Source organism: Uloborus diversus, chromosome 1 (genome assembly GCF_026930045.1).
Source record: "Uloborus diversus isolate 005 chromosome 1, Udiv.v.3.1, whole genome shotgun sequence".
NCBI lineage: Eukaryota > Metazoa > Arthropoda > Arachnida > Araneae > Uloboridae > Uloborus > Uloborus diversus.
The window spans coordinates 166,943,992-166,965,988 of NC_072731.1; the positions used below are offsets into that span (position 1 = coordinate 166,943,992).

Consider the following 21,997-nt stretch of genomic DNA (forward strand, 5'->3'; position numbering starts at 1 on the left):
ACAAGAGCAGTTTCTAGAAACAATAACTCCAATGAGTAGGGTCCTGTGGCAACCCGTGATTGCGAAACACATAATTTGAATTCAAAATTTCAGAAGTCAAATTAATTATTCATTTTTTCTTTTATTAACTCATTCATCTGTTAAAAATATTTTTAAAAATCAAACAGAAAATATTAGAAAGTGAGAAGCAAAGCGATACAATTGCTAAAATTTAAAAATAATGGAGATAATCAGTGCAAATGGTAGGAAAACCTCTCCTATGTTTTAGGGCAAAAGTTGGTACCAGTAACTCTGGTGGGTGCTTTTATACAGCATGATTTAGAAAAAAATTGCAATGAAAGCCTCCCTAGGATCTGCATTTTAATCGCGTTTTACTCGAAACTTTTAAAAAGTCCTCTTTTATCCCTTTGCTTCTCACTGCCTCATATGCGATTAAAGAAATATTTTATTTTTAATTTTGCCCCATGAGTTAAAAGTGAAAATTTTCCACTTTTTCTTTGAAGGTGCAAATTTACTGCCAAAAAAATAAAATAATGTCTTAATGCAAATTTTTAAAAAGATTAAATTGTTCTTTCTTTATTTACTGTAACTTTCAAAACAAAATTATAATTTGTTCGTTTGAAAAAAAGGTACATTGTCTTAACTTTTTCAATTTACCCAGGAGCAGATTTCAGAAAGAGATAAAATTAATTTAACTATCACATTAAATATTTTCTAATTCATTTCTCCATGACATACACCACATTTCTCCATAACATAAATTGCATTTTCAAACTATGTATTATTTCAGAAATCACACAAAGCATATTTCAATAGAAACACTTTTGTTTGTTATGAGTAATATTGGTAATATTACTCGCACGTACAGGACACCCTAGATCAACCATGTGACCTTGTGTTTCCTGAACGTAGTCTAAACCCACTTCTGTTCATGGCCGGTGAAAAAGTTTTATATACTTGCACGATATGTAATAAGCAGCAAGCATTGTTCGAACACATTCTTGATTATACTGGGCTAACAGGAAGGGAACTCTTTTTCAACTAACTTTTTAGACTCTTGACTTTTTAAGTGTTTCAAATGTTATAGTTTGTTTAGTTATATTATGTATAATTAAACAATATATAATGTGTGTATTGTTTAATTTTATTGTCTTTTAAAATCTGACTTTTAATATTTCTGTGTAGTTTTAGATAATGTAGTTGCATGCTGTTTTGCTGTTGCATGCCCATGAATTTTTACTTACTCCGGGGATAGTAAAAAAAATAAATAAGTAATGAACGTAATCATAACAATAATATTTCAAAAACATTTTTAAGGGTTTAAATGGCTAGTTCTTTTTTATACTACTTGCGAGTTCCGCCCCCAGCTCGTTTGCCGTTACGAACCCCCGAAGATTTGAATATTATTTGATAAGATTTAATTCATCAATTAGAAAGAAACGCGTTACGAGTTCAGTTTGGAACAAAAAGCACTCCCTTTCTCGGGTTTTAAACTAACTTGTACTTGCAGTGCTATAGGTACTAAGGGGCTCATGAACACTGCATTATTTGAGAGGAAGGTCTCCTAGTTGTTCTGTTGATAGCCAAATCCCCAACTGATCACAACATTCTGTTGGTAAAATCTGGAAGAGGAACTTAAGATCCACAGCGTACCTCAGCAGAAAGGAGTTTGTCAAAATGTACCAGAAATCTAAAATCATACAACATGTATCTGAGGTATATATCAACAGTTCTTCCCCTGAACCCATTGAGGCTCCTGGGGTCATATGTATCTCTCATGGTATAGTGCTCCAGCCACAGAAAAGTCCCTCCAACGAGCTCTGCTACAAATCAAGGGCGCCCATATGCAAAATTTTAAGGGGCGGCTCAATATTTTCCCCATGGTTTAGCAGGATATTTTTCCCATAGAAACCGATTTCAGTACAGATTAGAGTTATTAAAATTTGACATTTTAATAACTTATTCATTAATTGCTGGAGAAGAAATGTTTTTACATTTTTGCAAAGAAAAAAGTACTAAAAGCAAGAAAGTTCTAATTTCAAAGGGTGGGGGCTTGAGCCCCTACTTGCACCCCCCCCCCATATGGGCACCCTTGCTACAAATCATTTATCAAAGTAGCAGCAAACACCCAGGTACAACTGTAGCTAAGAACTTAATAATGAAGTACCGGATTGGGGTTTGGGAAACGAGGAATGACCAACTCGTGCCGAAACTCTTGGAAAGGACAGTATTTACCTGACTTCACTGAGGGTCAAAATCGTCACGGCGGTGCATTGTGGGAACTGTAGCAGACGAAAATCCGGTACTACAGCGTACAATAACACTTGCTTTTGTGCGGCCTATAAACTCTTCTTTCTATTCCAAAATGGGAGGTTTTTTAAGTTTCTAACTTAGAAACATTGTAAAAGAATGATGAACGATTCATTTGATACGAAATACTCTCTTTATTATCGTATTTTCATGGGTTTAAGCCTCTTTGGTTCCTCATCAGAAACATGGTGAAAACTTAAATTCACTTTTTACTTTCCCTTTTCTCGACGTTTTTCATGCAGTCATAAGTCTGTACAAGCCTTAAGCATGAGTCCAGTAATCATTAAATAAAACGAGTTTTTTAGCACTGCTGACAGTACGTAGTTGGTCAAAATACCCGCAGACGGACCGCTGATGGGACCGTTGCCAAACCATGAATAAAGTCCATTGTCGCATGCTTGCATTTCAAGGGTAGTTGCAACAACGGAATCAAAATATTTATCCAGGACGAAGAGGACGACGATGACATCAATCGTTACCGTCGCAACATGACGGCATATATGCCTATGTTGCGCGCTACGGTAACGCAGAAATACATTACCAATTTCTTAGAACAACTTTTCCACTGCTGGTGGACATGAATGAACTTCGACCTTTCCGCCTGAGAATAAAACCGAGACATCACCTTAAAGGATGATATTTTCATTTCCTTATTACTGTCAGTCCATATTCTATGTAAAACACTTTCAAAATATGATTAGAGATACTGTAATAAAAACTATAATTACAAAAAATGTGCTGCGTGTCAATTCTTTTCAAATTCAATTTCCTAGACCTTATGTCTAGTATTAATCATTATCATGCTATAGCGTCACATATTTATTTCAATAAGAATAACTAAATTGGGTATACTTGTTAGAAATTCATAATTTTTGATGGCTTGTTATCAGCTGCGTGTCGCGGTGATTGGGCATTGACTTCTTATTTCATTGGTGTCAGGTTTGAATTCTTAGTTCAAGTGCGTTTTCGAAACACAGAAATCCGTGAGGGTCCATGTCACATGATTGCAGCACATTCCAAATCCCTTGAGTGCCTGTTTGGCACAGACACTCTGAGACAAAAAGAACAATGTAATTCCCCCTCCCCAAAAATTATTGGTTTTCAAAAAACGTATACCTAAAAAACCCTTGGAAATGTGACATATATGTATGAATGCAATATCACTATAAATTTAGTTAACTTACACTTCATTTGGAACACATTTTTTCTGCCGTTTCCGAGATTCACTCGAAAACCACAAAAATTGGTTCCCCCCTTCCCACCTTTAACACCCCCTCCCCACAGGTTCGGGGACTTTCAGAATGTTTACCTATTAATTACTTCTAACAAATTTCCTACTGAGGAAGTGCCGAATTCCTGCACTTCCTCAGTCTTCTTTCATTAAATAATGCCATGGGTATGTTGCTAATTCATACTGCATATACGAATTCTGCAAATCTTCGTCCGATTTCTCGGTAAGGAGCTGTCCATAAATTATGTCATACATTTTTTCAACATTTTTGACCCCCTCCCCCTTTGTCGCAAAGTACTTTTCATAAGCGACTTTTCATAAGCACATTCTTATTAAAAAATGCTTGATGTCACACATCGTTTTACTCTTCCTCCTTGTCACAAAGTCACAATTTCTCCGAACCAACCTCCCCCGGGAAGTACGACATCATTTTTGTTGTAGTAATCTACAAATACTTCTTCATTGGCAATCAGGATTGTCGAATTCATTGAGGAAAGCGGAAGTGCGCAGGAGATCATTTCGAGTCAGTTTGATGTTCGTGAATGGCAAGTGTTTCATTTTTTGCCGTGAAGGTGCGGGTTTGAAATTCTATTCTATAACACTTGATTGGTTGAATAAAATGTAAGAAAGTAGGATGTTAAATTGAAGGAAATTTAAAGCTCTACAACTTTTGTCATTGACAGTTTTCATGAATACTGTTCTTGGGAGGCACTAGAAAAAAGGAGAGAATTTCTCCAAAAATCATCGAGATTTCATAACATATACCCTAAAAATGGAAATTTGACAGTTTTATAGGAACTTTATGTAGCTTGAATTTTTATTTTGAACTCCTTTTTTCCACCGTTTCTGACATATATTTAAACCCACCAAAATTTACTTCCCCCCTCCCTCCCACATTTATCTCACTCCTCAGGGGTGGGGGACGTTCAATACATTTATTTACTAACTTCCCCTAACAATATTCTAAAGTCAAAAATTATCGCATATTCCATGCACGGTACACCCCTGTTTTGAGCACTCATTGACTGGACTAATAGTGTAGTGTATACACAGAAATATAAAATGTGTAATGATGGACGCATGTATATAAAAACAAAATTTCTATGCCTTTTTAGGTTGGGGTGGATTAGTTTTGCTATTTGTGATTTGCATAAATACTTTGTACTCAGTAATTTGCCTGGGAAGATGTTGGTCCATTTTAGAAGAAAGGTACGAAGAGTATCAAGACATCAAGTTCAGGTATCCGTACCCTGCAATTGCGTACAGAGCAGTAGGCCCTAAAATGAGGTAAGTGTCTTTTCGCAATCGATATTCTATTCAGGAAATGAATAGAATATTAATTTTACAGAAACCTTAAAATGTGTAGTGAAATAAACAAAAATAAATTTGGCATCCATTTTCGTATTAAAATATCTTTCAGATGATTGCTCATTGTTTCGACGAATCATTACTTATTGTTTTTATGTTACACATTTCAACGTAAAGCAGAATTCTGGCATTTCTTTGGCTGAGCTGATGTAAAATTGATGTACAAATGACATGCAATAATTGACAATTATTTAAAAAAAATTTAAAAAATTCATGGATGAAATAGTACATATTACCGTATTACTGCGTGTTTTGTGTGAATAATATGACTATGTGGAAGAATGTATATTTACTTCTCTCTCTTCATTATTTTCGTTTCTAAGTACTAGAATGCGGAAAAAAGTGCAATAACGGGGCTAAGTGAAATTAAAAAATATTTTCTCAGTGTAAAGCCATCTCTGTAGTAATATTTTAATTATGTTCTTAATAAACATTTAGTTGATTACAGTCAAAAATTAAATAGCTCTAAAGATCAAGGGGAAAAAAATACAAGCCATTTTCTAACTGCTATCATTTCTTAATACCAGGGCCATCCGAAGAGCTGACGGCGCGGCGCCCGGGGCGAAAGTTTCCTGGCGCTCCCCCCCTCCCCCGATACACGCAGAAAAATCAAGTTAATTATAACATTAGCGCATCATACGCGTCATTCTTGCTTTTTTTAAATAATAATGAACAAAACAATCAGAGGAGTATGGATAGTACAAATTAAAACGCAAGCAATGAATCTGTTTCTAAAATTTATTATTCATACATTAATGCTCCAAAAACTTTTCGAAAAATGGAAATGTTTAAAATCTAAATATTTATCTTGTAATTTGTTACCCCACAAGATAAAAAACAAACAATTAAAACTGAATTAGTTACTCAGATTACTAAGAACGCGAATCAATAATATGTTGATTACAAACAGAAATTGTATTTATCGAAGTAAATTACATTAAAATTAAATTTAGATTTGAACTCATTCAATGATTCTTTTCAAGAACTTTTTGGTTTTACTTGTACCAATTTAACCAGCTTTCATATGTTAAAAACAAAGATGTCATTTTTTTGCATCAAAATTTTGTAAGTTTCAGGGGAAAGCTTCCCAAATACTCAACAATATCGGAAATCGCTTGGAATTGCGTTTTTGTAGCTTTAATTTCAAAAAACTACTGAACCGAAAAAAAATATATATATATATATATATGACCTTACAATTGCATTTTTAAGACTTGAGTTTCAGAAAATATTCGGGCAAGGATCCCCTTCTCCCATACCGCCTTTCTTTACAATTGCAATATCACAAGCAATTGGTTTTTCAAACGACGCTTACAAAAAATATAAGGGTGTATAGCCAATGTAAAACATTGCTTAAGTTTTTTGGACTGCAATTTTATAAAATTTTCCAGGAAAGGGTTTCAGATCCCTCTTCCTATAAAATAGTAAGAGCTTGTCCAAAATTGTATATTTGAAAGTTCAATTTCAAAAACTTGCAGGGGGCAGCAAAAATTGATTTCAATCTATTTTTTTAAAAACTCAATCGGGAACAGTTCCTGAACTCCATCTCTTAACTTAACGTCAGTAAACACGGCCTATAATAGCATTTTTAAGGTTTCAATTTCTAGAAATTTCCGCTGAGATCCCTATACCTCTCCCCCCCCCCCGTAACATCTGCAAAGAAAGTCTAAAATTGCAATTTTAAAACTAAAAGTTTCAAAATTTTGACCGTATCCCCCCCCCTTTTCCCTTTCTATCAGATCAATTTTTTTCCCAATGTTCCTCCCCAAAACTTTTTACTGGTTTGTCACTGCACGCAGGGGCATAATTGAGAAGGGGTGTTTTGTTTGACTCTAAACAGTTACATTCTCAGAATTTGTTTCTGCTTAATTGATAGAAAGGAAATGAATGTTTTGGAGAGTGGGAGAGAGGAATGTTTTCGTGTACTAGAAAAACATAGAGAATTATTGCAATGATTCCCTGTTTATGACTGTGCATCTATAACACACAAACTGAGGGGGGCGCCGCAATGCGCAAACAATTCCACCTTGATATTTTTAAAATCTAAAAAGTTATCAGCGATCTAATGATCCGAACTATTATAATTCTTGTTTAAACGACGAATCGTGAGGGATCGTTCGCAAATAATCCGTTCTTATCATGAATCACTTTGCAATGATAGCAGGAAAGTGTTGATAGTTTGCGAACGACCCCTTACCATTCGTCGCCTATCCAAGAATTATAGAAATTCGGTTCATTAGATCGCAGATAACTTTTTAAATTTTAAAGCTATTGAAATGGAATTTTATTTATGAGTTGTAGGATATATCTGAGCTTTGGATTATAAACGTGATAAATTGCTATCTTTCGCGCATGCGCATTGAAAAATTACTTTAAACATTCATATTTCATTTAATTTTCAATATTTTAACTTCAAATTTTATTATTATGTTTCTCTAATATGCTGTCAAATATTCTGAAAGTTGAGAAACGTTTGACGGAAAACTCTGTGTGATATGAGCCAAAAAACTTCAAAACAGTTTTGCATTTTTAAAAGAAATGCTTATATCTCCGTGGGTATCAGATATACTTTCACGAAAATATAAAAATAAATTCTAGATATGTTTTTAACTTATTTCTGAAATTTATAGCTTATTCTCAGCTATTTACAATGAAAAATGATCAAAAACATTTTTTTGTTTCCTCAATTTGTTACTGGTCCCCTAAATGAATAGCAGACTTAATTGTTATTGGAAAATGACAGTTAGAGTATGCTTTTTATGTGAAAAAGAATACAGAGCAATTGGTCTTTAATTTCTCGAGAAATCCCTAAAAATGTGAATATTTGAAAGTGTCCCAATACTTTTTCTAAAGAGTGTAAGTTATTCAAGTACCAATCTATTCAAGTACATAAAACGAAGCTAAAAGGTCATTTTGTGAAGCGTTATGACATTCAAAATGTCTCCTAAACTTTTGAAAGATAATATCGCTGTTCCAGTGGAACATTGACGTAGCTGCAAAATTAATTGAAAATGAAATATTGTCGTCACTGGGTCCTAACGTGGCCAACCGGATCAACCCATACGAAGGAATATTGACAGACTTGTTTTTCAACTTTTAGCCACCAAGGCAGTATCTCAACTATGTTTCATTGTATGAGGTTGTGTGAAGTTGTGCCATGTATATTTGGTTCTACTGTAAAATTACTTTTTGCAGTTGCGTCAGTATTCCACCGGAACAGCGATATGCAGTTAATATTTGTAAGAAAATTTTAATTTTGGAATTCATAAATTAGCGTTGAAGATCTAGAAAGATTTTGTTTGCTATGGAAAAATTGAACTCATTTGTAATCGAGTCTTTATACTCGCTTTAAACGTTTTGTACGGACCATTAATTCATGATGTTTTAAAATGCATGATAGAATGTATTTTCTCTTTTATACCATTTTCAGATACATCGTCTCTGTTTGCCTTCAAGTGACCTTGATGGGCGTGGCAACAGTATTTCTTCTACTATCATCACAACTAATTAGCAGCTTAGCATCAAAACTCGGTGTTGATTTCTGTTTCTGGATTCTAATATTAGCTGTCATTTTGTGTCCTCTTATGTGGTTGGGAACTCCTGATGATTTCTGGTAAGGCTTAGTTTCGGAAATACTGAACATTCTTTTAAAGTAACGGAGACCGGGTACAGTCGATACAGGATTAAATTGGTACAGGTTCTTTAATTTTATTTTATGTATGTGCAAGTCTTACAAAAAATCTACTTATTTGTGCTTATCACGCGGGAGCGTCCCGGCCGCCAAGAAAACCGAACGTCAGCAGCCAACAAAGCAAATCCACCGTCAAGAAAGACGAAAGAAAATAAAAACGACCAAGAACAGTTTACACGACAGAACAAGTTGGGGTTTTCTGGGTTTTTCACCCCTCTGTATCTCAGCCCCTTTAAGACCCCCGAAGTTGATTTTTGGTATACTCAATCTCTAGGGGCCCCTGAAGACATAAAATAAAACACAATCCTCAGGACCATCAGGAGGAGGAGGAATTTAAGTTAGAAAATCGCTGTTCAAAAAAGTTTACTCTTTCTTTGACAGGGCTACAGCCCAGACGAGAAGAGGAATCGAGCTGAAATTTAGCACACACATTCATTGTGCTCTACTGATGTGCCTTTTGTGCCATTTGATCCCCTCCCCATCCCCCCTTGCTTTTACTCCCCAAATCGTACCTTCCCGGGGTTCTGTAGCAGCCCCCCGGGAGGGGGGGGGGCTATGGTAATGTTTTTTTGTATACATATTTTTGGGGGGCCATTGAGGACATATACAAAAATTCAAACCCCAGGAACATCATGAGCCGGAGTAATTAAAGTTTGAAAATCAAATCAAATTACCTACTTATTGACTGATTTGAATCAGTCAATAAGTAGGTACACATGAATTTCCCCTAAATTCATGTGTACCTACTTACTCTTAGCTTAAAGGGTTTGTTAATCTCTGACTGCAATTGCAAGGCAAGAACAGATTTAAGATCTAACAATTATTCAAAATTGTCTTTGGAAATGAAATTCAATCAAGACTAATAAAAACAGTTGCAACTAGACGTTAAATCGCGGATATCACAAATTTGCCACGGCGACTGCGCATGCGCGCTCTGTTTTAAGATTCGATGTTGTTTGTTTATATTTAAGCAGATAAACAAATTAATGAATGAGATTAGAATGCTGTCCCCCCCCCCCCCAGTTTCGCCGATACGAAATTTCTTTCCTTCCTGTTTTTCAGTTTTGATATATTTAAGGGGGAAGACATTTTAAATGTCGGCGAAATTGGGGTTAATTGAAATTGGGTTAATTGGGGTGAACATGAAAATATTTTGCGTGACATACTATATGTAACTGTACGCATACGAATATGATACATCTAACTTTATCATTGAAAGCGAAAATAGCACTTATTTATTGGTTTGCTTATTTTTAAATTAATGCATTTTTCACAAACATAACACATTATGAATTGAAATATATAAAATATGTATGTAGATATTAGGGTGGTCACAAAAAATCGACTTTCGAATTTCTTCCACGGCACCCCCCTAAAATGTGCAAATGGAATAGAAAACATGATTTGCAAAGTTTTAGCTTAATCCGATAATATTAACACGTGCCACAAAGAGGCTAAAGTTATGAAAAACAGCGATTTTTTGCAAAAAATCGTAGTTTTTCCTCTTTAAAACCAAAACTTTTCATCCTAGATACTTCGTTCTGGTCTCATTTTATAGGAAATTTTATTCTCGTGATGAGATGGTTATCCATTGTTTTTAAATAAAAGTTACAGAATGGTACTTGGCATTATTCAGGTCAAGTTATGGAAGATATCAAGGAATTTTCATGCAAAGACCTAAAAGCATTACAATATTCAATTACATTTATTTACTCTTTGTTAATTTTAATTTATCCATTAAAAAGGCTTCATTTTAAGGTATTTTAAAAATGAAATGGAACAAATTGCTGATTTAAAATAAAGGAACTAAGCTGTTTAGAAGAGAAAGCAAAGAGTTTAAACTACAGAAAAGAAAAAAAAATCAAATGCACTTTATTACTAATATTGTTAAATGACATACACTGAAGAGACATACATCATTATGTCACTACTTTTCATTGACAAGTTAAAGTGGTAATGGCTACGATATGATAGATTTTGATGAGTGTGGAAAAATGTGCCTGCATTTAGACATAACTTGTAATAGAAACTGTTGTTAGTTAGAAATTAGTTTTACATCTCTTTCAGCTGTGACATTGACAACCCTTTAACTGTTTACTATCTTTTTAGTTTTAATATAATATTGATTTCTACACTATTCATCAAGATCAGTATTTAAAAACTTAATCGATTTCTAATCCCTTTAAAAAAATTGAATCTCTTAAACAGTTTGAGGAGAAATGAAAAAATCTGCTTTGTCCAATAAAGTAAGCTTCTTTCAGATTGAGCTGTGCTTTTGTATCCCTATCATCACAATCATCTTTATTATCTCCTACTCCGGATTTTAATTTTGCAGCCTACTTCATCTTTATAAATACTCTACTATTGAACCAAGGATTTCACTAACTGTAGATTGCTGTTGGGGGCCAAAGCTGGATTGCAGACAATAAACCATACTTTTCCGTAAACATCGATGATAAACAACCAAATATCTTCAATACCTTTTATCTCTAAATCGATTAAGGAAAGCTGAACCATGAAAAAAAAAATACTTTTAAAGAGTATATGAGGCAGTGAGAAGCAGAGGGATGTAATTGACAGAATTAAAATTTTGGGGATAATCATTACAAATAATAGGGGAACCTCTTCTCTGCTTAGGGGCAAGAGATGGTACTAGTAGCTCTGGTAGGGGCTGTTATATAGCATGATTTAGAAAGAAAGTTCAATGAAAGCCTACCCAGGATCTGAACTCTAAACGCGTTTTATAAGGAACTTTAGAAAGTCCACATACATCCCTTTGCTTCTCACTACCTCATATGACCTTAGTCATCCATCTGGTGCGATGAATAGCGCCAGGTACTCGAAAATCAACGTTGTTTGGAGAAAGACTCCCTAAACAAGTTAGGCAAAATTGAATGAATTCCTTGTAGTCATCCCTAGGCTGCTACTGATTTTATTTCTCAAAAAGAAAACTTGAAATTTCACCAGAATTGCATATTTTGTTTTTAATATTCTATACTTGCTTTGGATTGCTTCTTATCTATACCATTCATCCTGAAATTCTTGAAAAATATCTGGAGGAGGACTAGTGGACGTACCAGTTTTGCAAATCAAATCTTCTTTTAAACCAACTTCTAACGTGTGGTAGAGACTTGCTAAATACAAAAACTATTTCTGTAACAACTGCACTCACAAAACGCAGTTTTGCACTGCAGAAGCCCAAACAAGTCCCCGTCTAAGAACACAGACCACTTTCTTGGGAATCGTAGTTTTTCCTTTCTCTGGGGGGGGGGGGGGGGGGGTAGAAAGCCCTTACAAGACTGGGATTTTTAATCTATTGCTTAGCTCTGACTACCGAGGAATAAAGCAGCGTTCCTTATTTATGGCCTCTACAGCTAATTTCAAAAGTTTTACACGCATTTATTTGTTTTAGATTTGAGTTTTAGAGATATAACTATAATACAGTGAAATTCTGTTACAACGAACTTTGAATTACCAAAAATTTTAGTTGTAACAAGGTTTTAGTAGTAATGAAATTCAAGCAACGTAATGGAAATCAAATCAGGGCTGAAAATTTCTTTCGTTAAATCGGATATTTCGTTGTATCGGTATTCGTTGTAACGGGGTTTCACTGTATACATTTCTGATAATATTGCTGTTTTTGCTCTGATTACTTCGCATTGTAAGGGGGTTACAGCCATTAACTAAAATAAGTAATACAATTTATTTTTTCATGATTCATTCTTTTTACGCGATTTGGAGGATATTAGCTACGACCTGACTTTACAAACCCAGAATAATGTTCAATCAATTTTTACAAAAATTTAAATGAACTTAGACTCAAAGAGAATAAAATTCCCTACAAAATGAGACCAAGACGAAGTTTCTAGAATGAATAGTTTTGGTTTTACAGATGAAAAACTACAATTTTTTGCTAAAAATTGCTATTTTTCATAACTTTAGCCTCTTTGCGGCACGTGTTAATGTCATCGAAATGACTTGAAACTTTGCAAATCATATTTTCCTGTATATTGTCACATTTTAGAGAGGTGCCGCAAAAGATTAGTTGAAAAAAGTTTTTCCCCATGTACCTTGTGACCACCCTAGTGGATATCCGTGTTTTGCAGTAATTTGTTAACAGACAAAATTTTTGCAATTAATTTGAGCAAGACTTTTGAAATGAGCCAAGTCCATGCTCATGCACACTCGCTGTGGCAAATTTGTGATATCCGCGATTTGACGTAGAGTACAGTTGCATACGATTATCTTCTGACACATTCAAATTTAAAATATTTAAAGACTTTTTTTCTTTTGCTTGGTGATAACATACGTTATTTTGGCTTTTTAATGAAGTTTTAAACAAAACTAGGTATTAAACGAGACAAAGAGTTCCATCAAAAGAAAGATAAATCACGCAACAATTAAAAGAATCCCATAAAACGTAAAATAATCCACGATAAAAAAAGTCATTAAATAAAAACTGAAAAGCTAGATTAATGTAGCCCGCAAGTTGTAAAACATTAAAAAAAAAAACTTCATGAAAATGTTGAATAATCCTTCGAATAAAGAAGCTGCAGTAGAATTAATTTATTGCGAAGTTGTAAAATACTTCAAAACAATATGATTTAAAATATTGTATTTTATTACATGAAATACACCGCCAGCTCAGTCATTTCCAGCCGAGGACTGCAGTTTCGTGCTTATTAGCACTCATCAGCCCGGCATAGGAAAGTGACTGAGCTGGAGATGGAAAACCTCTTGAGGAAGCCAAGAGTGCACAACAAACTGGTAGCTAATATAGAATTAGCGCAGACCAGACGAGTGACCGAAGCAATGTATAGCTATTCAGTAAATTACCGCCCAATAGCCAGGGCTAAAGCAGAATTACATGAAATACACCGCCAGCTCAGTCATTTCCAGCGGTAATTTACTGAATATACCATGCCTTTGCCTTCAATCCTCGAGTTGAACCGAACCATTGCTTCGGTCACTCGTCTGGTCTGCGCTAATTCTATATTAGCTACCAGTTTGTTGTGCACTCTTGGCTTCCTCAAGAGGTTTTCCATCTCCAGCTCAGTCACTTTCCTATGCCGGGCTGATGAGTGCTAATAAGCACGAAACTGCAGTCCTCGGCTGGAAATGACTGAGCTGGCGGTGTATTTCATGTAATTCTGCTTTAGCCCTGGCTATTGGGCGGTAATTTACTGAATTGTATTTTATTATCCAATCAGTTTTCTTTGCAACAGAGAATACAAGGATTGCAATAAAATTTAAGCGACCCAATTCTCACCAAACGAACATAGAATCTTACCGGTCAGAAAATAACAGGACGTAAAATTAAACTTGCCATTATTGTTCCTTAAAAACACAAAACAACGTTGTTTCAATTAAATATTTATGACTTGAAAATCTCAATTCTAAAAATACAGACAAAGTTATAATATCAATGCCAAAAGATGCGATATCTCAGCAAAACAACCCTGTTGTAAAAATTACCCCGTCAAGAAAACCTTTAACTCTTCCCCACAAAAAAGAAAACTTTCTTCCTAAACCCAAAAACCCTCAGCCTTAAAAAGTCATAATATCTAGTTTGCCCGCTAAGTATCTGCCAAACTATCATCCTCCCTGTTTTCCTCTTTGATCACACCTACTTCCGTTATAACCTCCTCCCACCTTCAACTCTTCAGAAATATGGATAGATCGCGAGAAGCTTTTTGCTCACCAAACAACCACCCCACTTAGGAAAGCTTCCCGCCAAACAAGATAAACAATTTAAAGGATCTATCCATATTTCTGAAGAGTTGAAGGTGGGAGGAGGTTCTAACGGAACTAGGTGTGATCAAAGAGGAGAACAGGGAGGATGATAGTTTGGCAGATACTTGGCGGACAAACTAGATATCATGACTTTTTAAGGCTGAGGGTTTTTGGGTTTAGGATGAAGGCTTTCTTTTTTGTGGGGAAGAGTTATAGGTTTTCTTGACGGGGAAATTTTTACAACAGAGTTGTTTTTGCTGAGATTTGATATAAGTACGCGAGAAAACCTGTCTTTTTTTCCTTTAAACTTATTCTCTCATATATTTTTATTTATTTATTACTATTTTTTTATGCGCAAGAGAAAATTTTTATGGTTTGCTTTAAATTGCCGTGTAGAGTATTGAAGTGATTATGCCATATTAAGTTAGAGACTATTGTGGTCCTTGAATACTGTGATTCTTGAATAGCAGACATCAAGTTGATACCGTATTAACTCACAAGTGTTTTCCCCTTTCCAGAAATGCTTAAACATGACCAAGCAAACTCAAATGAAAGAAATTCCCCCTGAAATATCTGAAAGAGTGTATGTAGGAGAAGATGGCCGTACTTATGTTAGTATAAACTATAAGTAATTTACATTTAGCAACTAACTCTAAAATGAAAGTTTCAAAGATTTTTTGAGAGTCTTTTATCAAAATAACTCTTCAATTCCTTGATTATTACGTCAGCCAATACTTATTCATTTGTTTATCAACTTGGCCCAATGTTGTGGGTATAGGTAGTTGATATGTTTCCAAACAAAATTAAAAATGTTTTTTACATGAAGTAAATTATGTTAACAAAGGTATTGAAATCATTATTTGACAGGGAAATAGTTACAGGATTACATGGAATTTCACTTTGGTTCGCAACGTTAGTAACAAAATTAGAAAAATGAAAGTGTAAAAAGTGTATCAACTACATATCCGGTTTTGGTCTTGTTGTTGTCGTGTGCCAGCTAAGCTACTTCACTTTTCCAACAGTACCGTAATTTGGTGTGAAGTATGTACTACAACCGTAACTTTATTACTTGAACATATTTATGTATGACAAGTGCTTAAAAAAATCAGTTATATGAAACATGAAATAGGAACGTGAGGTGGCTAGGTGAGCACTGCTCACCCCTGCCATATACCTGATTCTAGCACGTATCCAAAGGATCGAAACTAACTCTGTTAAGGGGGTCCGGGACACATTTTGAAATTTTTTTTATTAAATACCTTAGAGTTTTGAAATTTTTTGCACTGATTCACCATCTATTTAATAAGCAAAATCATAACATAAATATTAAAAAAAAATTCTATTTAAATTTAATTTTTTTAAATGGGGTTGCTGTAAATTTGCTACGACTCAAAATATTCTTGGTCAGTTTTCAATTTTTTTTTTCAAAAAATTATGCACAAATATCTAAGCTTTTATTTTTATTCGGCGATTTTAAAAAATATTAATACAATAAAAAATAAAAAATATTTGAAGAAAAATTTCAAAAAATTCGAAGATACTTAAAAAAAAATTATATTTTTTGCAGTATACGTTTTTTTCAAATTCGCCGAATAAAAATTAAAGTAAACTGTTTGAAAAAGATATGTCCAAATTTCATTACTTTGTCTTTATCGGTTCCTGACTTATAAGAGTTTGAATGCAAGAAATCGTGAAAAATTGCATCATGGAGAAAAATGCGTTTAAAGTTAGGTGCATGCAATAAAAATAATTTTATCTTTCGTTCTAATTAAGATAGAAACAAGATTCAAACGTCCTTTTTAAGCAGAAGAAAACGGAGTAATTTTCAAATGATTATATATAAAAAAAAAAAATGCAAAATTTGACGATTTTTGTGTTTTGGACCCCCGGAGAGATGGCGAGTGTGCTTGAAGCAGAAACATCATTTTATTATTTATAATAGGTTTTTTGTTATTATTTTGTAATAAATAGAGAGTTAGAATAATAAGAGGCGCGTTCTCGCTATCCATTACAGATGTTATAAATGATGTTTCCGCTTCAAGATCATCCGCCATCCGTGGATAAGCTTTACAGGAGGAAAAGATTTAAGGAACTAAATTTTATTTTAAAAATTACACGTTATCTCAATAATTAAGTAACAAACAGAAAAATGGTTTTAAAATGAAAACGTTAATTGAAGGATAATGAATCATTTACAGGTTTTGAGCAGAAAAGGAGGCAACGTCACGGGGGGGGGGCAGAGCCAAACAACAAACAATTTTCCAAATGTGCAGTGGAAGCAGTGCTGTGTATCCCTAACTTAGGTTAAATAATGGAAGATTTAGCCCTTGGAATAAAGATGCATAATTGCAAATGTTTACCTGAAGAATGTATGACCTCTATAGGAGTTGGAAACTCATTTTAAGAAATTTGAAACAAGTTTTTGAAAAAATGAGCGCCAAACAAACCTAACACGTAAAGCAACAAAGGAAACAGCACTTGATGAAATGAGTCTGTTTTTTTATCAATCGTATTTCACAACCATTTTTGCGAATATTTTCCCACGGAACTGCTTTTGCATTTAAGAAATATGCATAAATTTAGCTGTTGTAACTTTCTTATCGAGCTATTCTTATTTTACTAGAGTTTATATTTTATAGGCCTGCTGCAGTTGTAGCTTTAGTTACCACAGTATCCGCATGTATCCTGATCGTGGTTGATATTTCCATGGAGCAGTCTGCATCGACAAGTCATAAATCACCAGATATCGCATCGTTCTTTTTGTCATATGGAACTATTCTCTTCTCTTTCGGAGGGGCATCTACATTTCCTACGTTCCAGAATGACATGAAAGACAGCAAGCAATTTTCGAAAGCTGCTATAGCAGGGTTTTCTGGTACGTCCATTTAGTTGTGGTTTTATTAAAAGTTGCACTGATTTATTTGATTACAGTACGTGAACTCTTTCTAGGTTGGTAATAAATTATGGTTGAATTAAATTTTGTGCCGCAAGATCTCTACCGAGCTATGCATTTCCTAAAAGAACGAGAGACTGTCTTCAATAAGTATAAAATTATAGTGAGTGAAGTTTTGAAATGTGTTGGGAATATTAGAAGCGAGAAATTTTTAGACAATCAGAGAGAAATTAGGTATCATACATGAAGAGGTTATATCAAATCAATCTAAGAATTAACAAAAAAAAAAAAAAAGAAAGAAAATTAACTTAAATTCTGAAATTTTGAATTCAAATTATGTTTTTCGCAATCACGAGTTACAACAGGACCCTGCACATTGGGGGCTATAGTTTCTAGAAACGGCTCCTGTCCCCCCAAGCCTGCCCCTCCTCCTGGGCGGTTACGTGTGTATAGTTGTGTGTGTGTAGGCTTGTTTGTGTGCGTAGACGTGTGTGTATGCACGTAGGCGTGTGTGTATATGTGTAAAGGCTTGTGTATGAGCGTGTGTGTGTGTGTGTGTGTGTGTGTGCATGAGCGTGCGTGTGTGTAGGACATGGACACCACCGACCAGGAGAAACTGATTCCAGGAGGCAGTGCTCGGAGCCGCGCCTGCTGAGGACGGTGGGCGGTGGTGCTGCAGAGCCCCCTGGTCCAAGCTGAAAAAGGCACGGACATCAGAAACGGTCAAATAAGAACAATAAGCAATCGTGATTGCTCAAAAAAAAAAAAAAAAAAAAAGCGATGCACATAAATACACAACAAAGGTATTAGGTAAAACAACAGAAATGCAAAAGACTGAATCAAATCTGACAAGGTAACTACGCTGAAAGAATTGCCATGCATTGAAATGGAAAATATTTATCAGTATTCTCTTCAGAGTATCGATAGAATTAGAACTTATTTAAAACTATATATATAAACGATGTGTAGTACTAACACTTTTAGATGCAGTGTATTCCTTTTTTCACACTCGGCGTGATTACAAACGTGTAAACATTATAATTAAGAAATTAACCGTTTCGATTGTTTCCAAATTGATGACAGAACTTTGTGCAAAATATTAGCGTTGCGATGATGAGGAGTAATCTCCTTTTTTTTCTTAACTATGAATCTTTACATTAAAAATCACAATAAAGAACTAACTTGTATGAAAGCAAAAAATTACCGAGGTAAATAAGTAAAACCTAGTTAAGTCGTCACTCGAGGGACCAAAAATTTTTGACCACCTAAACAGAGTGACTACTTATGTGGAGTGGGTGATTAAGAAAGAAAGGAAAAAAAAACCTCCTTAGAAATTACTGAAATACTTTCATAAATAGCTGTAGAATTGAGTGAGAAAAACAATAGTTCATGAAACATAAAAAGATAAAGAAAGAAAAAACACTTGTTATTATAGTTACCATGCTTGATTTTCTCTTAAAAGAATCCATCAATGGTGACTGATGAAGTTGTTGGTTACTGAAAAGAACTATCTCTTCATATTTCGAGCTTTAAATTCTGCATCTGTTGTACCATGAACGGATGTTAAATACTGTCAAACTTTCTCCAGGTATTAGATTTTGTCTGTCTTGCTGTCTTGCTGGGTAGAGTTCGATTCATATTCTCAACACAGGCAGAGTTGCAGCAAGAAATATGCTTTGAATATGCTTTGAGAAGCGAGGAGCGAAATTTCAAGAAAAAATGACTATCAAATAGTATTTGAACTAAGTCCGACGCGATGACTATGTTCCAATAGGAAAAGAGAATTTTCGAAAACAATTTTTAAGTGACTAGTTAAAGGGGGAAAATGAAATTTGGTGACACCAGTAAAGGAGGATCATTTTATGCTACTGGGGCATTCCACGGTATTTTTGACATTTATGTAGAGTCCGTAACGTAACCTTTTTTACCATAACTTTTTAATTTACCGTTTGATTTGCAAATTATTTTAATTTGAGCTGGTGTGTTGGTAGGAAAAGCTCAAAATGAAATAATATGCTAATCAAACAGTAAATTAAAAAGTTATGGCAAAAAAGGTCACGTTACGGACTTTACATAAATGTCAAAAATACCGTGGAATGCCCCTACTGTGAATGAGACCTTCTCGGGACCACAGGAAAACGACGACTTAAATGGAGTGGCCACTTATCCGGTTGACTTTTTATTGAGGTTTTATCGGTGTTTTTTAAATTATTCTTCAAAATGAAAATTACTTTAAAAGAACGTTATGTTTTATTAACTGAACTTTAATGTAATTTAGTGATAAATATTTAAAAATAAATATGTAATTTAACTTTCACAACTTTCTACGAAGATAATATGAATAATCAATGTACTTTATTAAATAGTAGTATCGTTTCAAAATGAAAATCTATGGCGATCCACGGTTGGAAGCAGGGTGGTATGGGAAAGGCTTCTGAAGCGAGTCAGTGTGTGCAGCGCTTAATTTCTATCAAAAGAAGTACAGGTGCCTTAATAGTTCCCTCAACTTATTTTTATGCATAAAAAGCATGAATTTCCCCTGAAATGTTAAAATTTGCATAAAGTTTAAAAGGAGTGAAGGAGATCAACTCCTGTGAACTCCTATGCAGATTGAGCCCTGAGTGTGTGTGTCCCCTAAGGGATATTTACAACTTTTGACGGAATAATAAACAACACTTTAGAATGGAAAGATATCGACCAGAACACCTTATTTACTATTTCATTGTTTGGCTAAAAATATTATTCAATTCTGTATCTCAGAGCTAGAAAGACTTAAGTCACATTATGGTGATTTCATAGGAGAGAGGGAAAACTTTTTTTTTTGGTGCATGTGCAAACGATGGGACGCGCGCTCTGTTAACCCTTTTAAAAAACTGAAAAGGTTTTATTTATTTTTTTTTTTGCTTTCACATGGCTCGATGCGGAATAGATCTTCTGAATACAATGCACTACTAAACGGAAAACTGCAATTTTTGGACTTACGTTAGTCTGGCTCTGAGATACAGAATTTTGAACAGTTATGTTTAAAAAAAAAAAGAAAGAAAACTAAAAACTTAATACTAAGGTTGAGTTTTTGCACTGTCCAAAATTGGTTTAGGACAGGACAGGTGGTTTTTACCGTCCAAAACTGCCTAAAACTGTCCAAAAATTGTCTTAAACTGTCCAAAAGTATCCGAAAGTGTCTTAAACTGTCCAAAAGTATGTAAATCTAAAGCGGTGAAATTTAATCAATTAGTATAAACTGAAGTATTCGTAATGCATAAATAAAAATATTAATAAATTTTGACTCATGAGTATTTGATAATATTTTTCTGCAAAATATTTTACTTTAAAAAATTGCCAATTAATATTGCATAAAAACTTTCTTATGTAACAGTTGGTAGAGTTATGAAAGGAATTTCACAACACTACCGAGACAACTAATTTCAGCTCCATTTATAACACAAAGGTATGTTATTATTATATGTGTAATATTTAGGTGCGAAAAAAAATAAAAAAAAAACCTAATTTTTTAAATGGTTTTTGCATATACGTTTTACATGACGTTTTAATGAAAATACTTTTTTAAATCATAAATAAAAGAACAATAAATTAATGATTAAATTTTTGCGCTTTTTAAAAAAACTTATGCAATTTCTTTCTTTAATTCATATTTTTAATATAATACCTTCTGTAACTACAATAGACAAAAACAATAGTTGTTTGTCAATTTTTAGAAACAAATTATTGGCATTTTCTTAAAGTCGTTTGGGTGGTGATTTAGTTTTAGATCATGAAATGGCACAAGTCAAGAGAAGAAAATCTTCACAAAGCTGTAAAAGACTCTCAAATATTTATTTTCCCTTTCAGTTCAAAAATTGTCATTTATTACACTTAAGACAATGATTGCACTATATTTTGAACACTTTCATTTGCATACATGCATAAATGTCGAGAAAAGTTTGGTTACTATTATCAAAAAAAAAAAAAAAAAAAAACTTCATTCGTACATTGAAATTTATAACGAAGAATTTAAGTTCTAAGTAACTAGATTAGAATCAGCTGTATAAATTAGTTACATATGAGGCAATGAGAAGCAAAGGAATGTAAGTGGCAAAATTAAAAATTTGGAGATAACCAGTAAAAATGGGAGGAGGACCCCTCCTCTGTCTTGAGGCATACTAGTAGTCCTGGTAAATGCTGCTGTACAGCATGATTCAGAAAAAAAAAAAATTTTTCAATGAAAGCCTATCTAGCACATTATCTTTATAATTGTTTTACCCAAAACTTGAAAATGTCCACTTACATCCCTTTGCTTCTCACTGCCTCAGATATATTTATACCTGAATGTTCACATTGAATAAATATTCAACATAAAACATAACTTTAACACATTTATTCTGTTTTTGATAATTTCTTACAAAATACAGTGTCTTTATAAATGTAATTTTGGGCACTTTCGGACAATATTGGACGCAAGAGACGGTAAAAACTTCATCAACACTGCTTAATACATTAAGTTGAGCGAGGAAATTTGAGCCCCATATAAATTTTGATTCAACGAACGGACTTGCCTAGAGCAAGTTTTAGTATAAGAAAGTACTTTGATGTGGATATAGCGGATTTGAATATAAGCGGATTTTAATTCCGTTTCTCTAAAAGTATTTTATGAATACCTGAAAAATGAAATATTATCACGCACGAAAGAAATTGTTTTTATCCAAAAAACCAATGACACAAAATCATTCATTACTCCAAAAAATCGAGAAAACGACGGGATCTTAGGGGATTT

General features: G+C 34.0%; 1 protein-coding gene across 1 annotated transcript in view; it reads left to right on the forward strand.

The window, feature by feature from the left end:
- Positions 1–21,997, forward strand: part of LOC129222852 (uncharacterized) — an 81,570-nt gene that overhangs the window by 22,692 nt on the left and 36,881 nt on the right. The window contains exons 3-5 of the mRNA XM_054857408.1: positions 4,657–4,828; positions 8,340–8,522; positions 16,973–17,208. Of these exons, the coding sequence (XP_054713383.1) occupies positions 4,657–4,828; positions 8,340–8,522; positions 16,973–17,208 (591 nt within the window). The remainder of the gene's footprint in view (positions 1–4,656; positions 4,829–8,339; positions 8,523–16,972; positions 17,209–21,997) is intronic.